At 54.6% G+C, this 7,407-nt stretch overlaps 1 protein-coding gene across 1 annotated transcript; it reads right to left on the bottom strand.

Annotated features, from left to right (window-relative positions):
* Positions 1-1,195: 1,195 nt before the first annotated feature.
* KD926_005599 (ATP-dependent DNA helicase Q5) lies at positions 1,196-6,334 on the bottom strand (the record flags this gene model as incomplete). The annotated part of the gene is made up of 2 exons (XM_053095602.1): positions 1,196-4,003; positions 4,127-6,334. The coding sequence occupies 2 exons, from the start codon at positions 6,332-6,334 to the stop codon at positions 1,196-1,198; spliced, it is 5,016 nt and encodes a 1,671-aa protein (XP_052949747.1).
* Between the last annotated feature and the right edge of the window lie 1,073 nt (positions 6,335-7,407).

Genomic DNA, 7,407 nt, shown 5'->3' with positions numbered 1-7,407 from the left:
TACAAATCTTACAAATCTTACAAATCTTACAAATCCTACAAATCCTATAAATCCTACGTATTCTACAATCGTATCTACCCGATAATCTAATCTACCCGACAACCCTATCTATCTGACAATCCTATAAATCCTATATATCCTATGTATCCTAAATCCTATTTACCCGATAACCCTATCTATCTGACAACCCTATCTATCCGACAATCCTACAAATCCTACAAATCCTACAATCATTTCTATCCTAAATCCTACATTCCTATCTGCCCGACAATCCTAAAAATCCTACAAATCCTACATATCCTATGTATCCTATGTATCTTCCAATCTTATCTATCCTACAAATACTGCTTATCTATCGGCCTGTCGGCCTGCTTACCTATCTACCGGCCTACCTGTCCGCCTGTCTACCTACTAATTGATCTGTTCTATGTCTGCTTTCCGGTCTGCCTGCCTATCTGCTAATCGGTTAGCTTTATGGCTGTCTATCTACCCGCCCGCCTACCGGCCTGCCTATCTACCTAGTAGCCTACTTAAAAATCCGCCTGCCTACCTAACTGATCCGTTCTGTCTGGTTTCCGGTCTCCCTGTTTATCTGCTAACCGGTTACCTTGATGGCCGCCTACCTACCGGCTCGTTTTCCGGCCTACCGATTTACTTGGCAGCCTGTTTTATATTTCGTCTATCTATCTGCTAACTGGCTTCCCTGTTTATCTGCTTATCTACTAACTGATCTGTTCTATCGTCTGTTTTCCGGTCTGCCTGTCTCTTTGCTATCTGGCCAATTCCTGGGTCTTCCTACCTATCTACCTGTTTTCTGGCCTGTCTGCTTATCCGGCTGTTTATTTATCTGCCTATTTGCCGATCTACTGACCAATCTGGTTTTGGTCTGTCTCCCGATCTACCTATTTATCGGCTAACGGGCCTGCTTGATAGTATTATTCGGGATCTACTCCGGCTTTATTTTTGGTTTCTCCCTGCTTTGTGGACATGTTCGGGTTTATTTCTTCTATGGCCGGCTTTCTGATTCCGCCTGCCCTAAAATGTAATGATGGCGGCTTCATCCTGGTGATTAACCCCGGCCTGCTGCAGTCGTTGCTGCCATAAGCCCTGGATTCCCTGTGCTTGGGACCAAATGCCATGCTCGCTATCATGGGGATCAAAATCAATATCCATATGGCATTATCAAATGTATTCACTAACTGATAAACTGCCGGATTCCGGGTGTACAGTGGATGCCCTCCAATTCCTTGCAAATCTGCCACAACCAACAAAATGTATGGAACAACTGGCTGTGTTGCCCCCGGGCTCCGTCGGTGGCCTGCCCGAAAAACCGTACAACCTGCCCGATATCTTCGCTATCTACCTCGTGTTGCCGTAAGCGCCGCTGCCACAACGGCTGGATCTGGTCGTACCACGGTCCAAACAACATCATTGCCGTCATGGGAACCAATATATCCTTATACACGCAATCTCCCCGCCGGGGTACGCTCTGGTCCCACTGGCGGCAAATGGTCTGCGGCATCCCACAGCGGAAACACGCCGAATACGGGGCATATCGGATCCGCTGGCTGCGGACGGCCTGCATCCACGCCTGGGCCCGTGTGGCCTCCGGATTGCGGCAAAAATACAGCTCGTGTTCGTACCGATCGTGCCCCCCTAGCGTGCATATGTAACACCGCCGCTGCCACGGGGGCACCTCCCGCTCGATGATCTCCTCATCCAGCCACTGCTGCGCGTCGATGGCCTGGCGGGTGACGTGCGGGGCGGCCTGGCGCTGGGCCTGCACCCGCTGGCGCTGGCGCTCGACGATATCTACCGTGGGCGGCTCGGTGGGGGGCGGGGGCTCGATGCTGTCGGTCCGCCGGCGTTTCGCACGGGGGGGCTGATTGGGATCTGATGGACCCGATGGGGGGCTTGCGGACGGGATGGGCGATGGATGCTGGACCTGGGTGACAAACGAGTCACTGGATGCTTCACTGGCGGACGGGCTGGGGGACCCAGTGTTGGAATAGCTTGTGACCTGGCTGACCTGATGGCTGACCTGATGGCTGACCTGATGGCTGACCTGATGGCTGACCTGATGGCTGACCTGATGGCTGACCTCCTGGCTGACCTCCTGGCTGGCCTCCTGGCTGGCTTCCTGGCTCGCGAATGGACCGGGGGATGGGGATACGCTGACCACGGACTCATGTGCCATCCAATCGGGGTCACATCCATCACATGCGATCTCGTGGACGTCGGAATCCTGGCAATACCGCCGGCTGTACCCGTCTATCGTCTCATCCATGTATCCGTCTAACACATATCGTCGGCATCCGACCCCGGGTTCAACCTCCATGTACTGGTCGACCAGCTCCTGGTCGGTCCCGGTCATATCGATCGATGCATCCGGCATCCGGGCGGCCCATCCGGCGGGCTGAATGATAATGGCCTCGCTGGTTTGCCCATCCCGGCCGGCCCGTCCGCTCTCCTGCGCGTACTCCAATAATGACCGCGGTCTGCCCAGGTGAATGATACTCCGGATATCGGGAATGTCTACCCCCATCCCCAGTGCGCTGGTGGCAACGATCACCCGGCTCGGGCCCTCGATGAACCGCTGTAAAATGGAGGTTTTATCGATTTGCGCGCTGTAAAATGCTTCACATGCCAGCTCGCCCGCCACGGCAACGACCTGGCTTACTACGGACCCGTATATTATGATCCGCCCATCCTGTGCCTGTTGAATTCGCTCCCGGATAAATGCTATTACCGGCTCGCTGGTTACCCACGCGGATCCAGTCCGGCGCGGGACGTCGGGCTCCCAGATCCGGTATGCGACATTGGACCGGCTGGTGCGATCCCGGAACAAATGCACTGAGTCCGCCGAGTATCCCATTCGCTGCCATAACGTGGGCTCCAGCTGCGGCGGTAACGTGGCCGTCAATAATACCATCTGCGTGCGGGCGTGATTCAACTGTCCTAATTGCCGCAATTCTGGCCGGAAATCGCGCTGGTTATTTAATACGGTGTGGCACTCGTCAATCACGATCCGATCCAGTCGCCGTGTCTGCCGCAGCCGGTTAATGAACGTCTGGAAATCGTCGGTAACAGCTGATTCGGGCGTAACCAGTACAATGGTTGCCTCGTCGGGCGGCCGCCGGCTCTCCCACGCCACACATGGAATGCCTAGTGCCCGGCATCGCGACATCATGTCCTGCCGCAGTGCGACCAGCGGGACGACCACGATCGTCGTACCCCCAGGTTCTACGAACGCGGGCAGCATGAATAGCATACTTTTACCGCCTCCTGTCCGCATAACTGCTACCACCGGGCTCGTCCCGTCCTGGATGGCCCGGATGGCCGGGGCCTGGATTCCCCGCAATGCGGCTGTCTCCTGACCGCTCATCTCGCGCAGTGCTTGGCCCATATCGGCAATATGCAGCCGGTGGCGCCGCATTACCTGGTTTTCTTCGGCCTCGGCCTCCCACGGGGACCGTGTCCGCTGGCCACGGACTTCGGCGGGCGGTATAACGGCCGATTCAAATGCTAAAAATCGGTGCCAGTCCGTACTGGACAAGCGAAACATTTGCCGCCGGTAAGCAGTAGTACCAGCTTGCTCCATGATATCCCGCGCATATACGGTACCGGCTAAGTGGGACGAGTGTGCTGCCTGCAGGTCGGCAATATGGCCCATCCATTGCTCTGGATCCATTCCATCTTCAGCGTCCGGGTTAAGTGCCTGTACCGCGACCTCCTGTTCCTCCTGGCGGTTATGCACAAACGCGCTGGATGGCCGCATGAACCGCCGGCTGATCCCGATAGCGAGCTCCCGGTATGCCTGGATATTGATCGGGTGGCGCAATGCCATCTTCGTCTCGCGTTTGAATGTTTCACGCAGTCGTTCGGATGACCATTGACGCCGCGTCCCGGGATCGGGTCCCCAGATAAACGCATCCTCCCGGCTGGGGGAAGCCCGGCTGGCTGTAGACGGTGACTCGTGCCATACCTGCCACGCCTTAAGTTGCTGGACGAATGGTAGCGCTAACCATAAATACTACACCACGAGCTCTCCGACCTCCCGCGGTAAATACCGGTTAATCACTTTGATATCATTGCTGGCATAAAACCCCTTGTGATATGCACTGACCATTGCTACCAGCCCGTCCTCGATAAATACATTGCGCTGCCGGTTGGTCGTGGTATTCACATGTTGGATACTTAATAGCTCGGGGGCCCGAGCCGGCTGCCCGGCCACTACCTGTACTAGGACGGCCAGCTTCTCTTTGAACTGCACTACCTGCTGGAAGTACTGTGCCACGGCCGGGGGGTGCAGTTGTTGCCGCCGCTGCCGGACAGTAAATCGGGCCTGCATAGCCGGCTCGGTCCGCAGCCGGTCCCGGACCCACTGCGGCCCGTCTATCGGCCACTGCGTGCGCCCGTCCTTTAAAAAGCTCCATCCTACCGTCCGCTGGGTGGGATCGTCGTACATGGCATGCCACGGGATGACCGGCAACTCGTGAGTCTGGCTGACACCGAGGATATCATACAGTTTCTGCCGGGTGGCCCCGACTAGCCCATGCACGAAGCCGCGGAAATCGCCCATGGTAAACTGGATGTGCTGGTATCCGATCTCTTCGTTACCGTGCCAGGTAATATGTCCCGCGGCAGTAGTATTGTAGTGGATTTTGAGCCCGTATGTCCGCCAGTCTAGCAGCGTCTGCATGGGCCCGGCTGTCCCCCGTACCATAAATGCCTGCACCATGGACGCTAACTGTTCCTGGAACGACTTGCCCGTGCGGCGGGTCCGGGGGGTGGCAACTAGCGGCTGTAGCTCCTGGCTGTTGATTCGCACGGACGATGTGGGGGGGGATGACGGGGACAGGAATCTGGAAGGATATCGTGGCCGGTCTGCCTCGGCCTCGCTGGAATATCCGTCATCGGACTCGATATCTTCCAGCGTATTATCGGCACTGGCTAATGCCCATTGGGTACAGTCTGCCTTTTGCAGCCATGTCTGGATAATAGTCTCCGGGTCCGGGTCCAGCCACAGTGCCTTTTGCACCACCATAAATCGAGCCACCTTGATCACGCGGGACAAGATCGGCGGGTAACTCTCGGCATTCCGCCAGCGGTCAAAACTCCAGCCCTGGACGGCCATGGCGCAGATGAGTACACTTTCGTACTCGTATCCCCGCTGCTTCTGGTTTAGCAGCTCGATACAAAATTGCAAACACCGCTGCTCCAGTGGGTTCATCTGCCACGCTGCCATCTCGTCTATCTCCTCGGCTTCGATACCTTCATTGCTGTTGGGTTGCGACGGCTGTACAGCTAGCGCCCACAGCTGGCGCCACCGTTTGCGCTGCCGGGGGGTCATCCCGTACGGCGGGCTGGTCCAATCGTGAGGGGCCTGGGTACGGGCAATAAAAGCGAGAATTTGTTGCCACGGCTGGACGTGTTTAACAATACTGTCTGCATCCATATATGCCTGCAGCGGCTGGTGCGGCGGGGCAGCCCCGGCATCTGATTGTACCGCAGTAAATCGGATAGCGAAACTACTGTATCGGACCGTCCGCTGGCATTTACGGACCAGCTGTTCCATTGTGGTCCACAGCCGGCGGACTCCCTGTTCGATCGGGTCCTCGGGCTCGGTTGGGTCCTCGGGCGGAGCAATTACCCGGGTTAAATCGTGGGGGGCGACGGCTTTCAGGTATTCCGACCAGCCGGTCATACGCAGCCACGGGTTCGCGTCGGTAATCTCGCACGCCTGAATGGTCTCCCGCGCCTGGGCGGCTTGTGCCTCGCTCCATGCAGTCTCGACCTCCTGCAGCGCCTGATCGATCGTGTTGGGAGTACTGAATGGGATTTCCTCCTGGCTGATGATAGGAATGTTCTGGGATCCCTGCCGGGTAGGAAATATGCGCTGGTACGTAACTGAAATATATGATTGAGCTAGTTGACAATTGATCTCTTCCTGCTGTAGACGGCTAACGCGGCCGCGGCCGGAATATGGGGACCATTGATGTATCCGGCGCCAATGTTCCCGCATGGTCTGGAGGTTTCGGGTTACATATCGGCACTCGGGATCCCGCTGGCATAATAATCCATCGGTATAGATCGGTAATCCAGGAACGGACTGCTCTAGTTGCCTGGGCCAGTCGATTTCGGTGGGCTCATGTGTCAGATTGGGCCACTGTCGGACGGCTTCGCTGATCTGGACAGTTTCCTGATGGGAAACCAGCTGATGGGCTCCGTTTTTCAAATGGCGTTGGACTTCCCGTGGCCACACGCCGTGCTGGCATGTTTTGCAAATGATAATGGGCAAGGTTGCTAGCCGGCTGAAAATCTGATGTTCCATAGTAGCGAATAGCTGATAGTGTAACGAACAGCTACACTGGCGATGAGAAACTGCAAGAATGTAGAGTATGCATTCAATGGAGAAATTAAACTAGATTATAAAACTATTCAGGAGCTGGTCACAATATGTGTGGGTCGGCTCTGAAACTAGTCCTAATCGGGCAGTTAGGTTATAGGGTATCGCGAAGGAAGGTCTTCGGAGGCAGGTCACAGTCCGGTTAGATCAATGATAATAGCTGAAAAACTGGCCTGATTGATGATAAACCTGGTGGGCCAGTACCGTAACCCTAACGATGGAGCCAATTATACCTGGATTACCGGGGATCGGGTGTAGATAGAAAGGGGAAAGTACCGGATAAGTAATTTAGTAATATGCAAAACCAAATCTTTACTGGAGAAATCCGATATTTGGCTCTTCCTGTTATCTCCTGAAGCCAGGGAGCTTCGCTGTACGGAGAAACGTTCATCCGGAACACTCTGGTTAGTTAGTATAGGATCAAGGGATTCCCTGCAGTAGGCATTTACGAACGTTCCTAGAGATCCTATAGGCATTTCTGCCTAAGGCAAATCCCTAGGCGGTATATCGAGCCCCTGGATTCTCCTTCCTAGATAGTCTTTCCTCTCTATGGGAAAATTCTTTGACTACGAGTCAGAAACAAACTTGTTTTTTACCAGATTCCTTTGTAGGCCGTCGCACTTCCCCTGAATCGATCGGATAGTCGATCGGACCTATAACGGTCCCGCAATTAGAGTTACAGTAAGCTAATATGATGACGCAGCGCAGTTACAGCTTAACCCTAACAAAACCAGTTCTCGTTTTCGATCAGCTCCTACGAGTGCAAACTATAATAGATCAGGCTGGAATTGGACTTATATATAGATAAGCCGGCTATTCATGTCCAGTCAAAGTCCGAGATAGATCAAGCTACGGGAACCTCCAAAATAAATCATTGTAAGTCAAATAAAAATCGTGCAATCTTGGTAGATTCTGACCAATCACAGCGCGTCCTGCGCCCCACTCCAAGTCAACCCCATATGCGAATCAACTTATTTCTTTTTAGGCTTGTAGAATAG

Source organism: Aspergillus affinis (genome assembly GCF_023601865.1).
Source record: "Aspergillus affinis strain CMG 70 chromosome Unknown NODE_288_length_7407_cov_451_935471, whole genome shotgun sequence".
NCBI lineage: Eukaryota > Fungi > Ascomycota > Eurotiomycetes > Eurotiales > Aspergillaceae > Aspergillus > Aspergillus affinis.
This window is presented reverse-complemented; position numbering and strand designations above follow the sequence as displayed.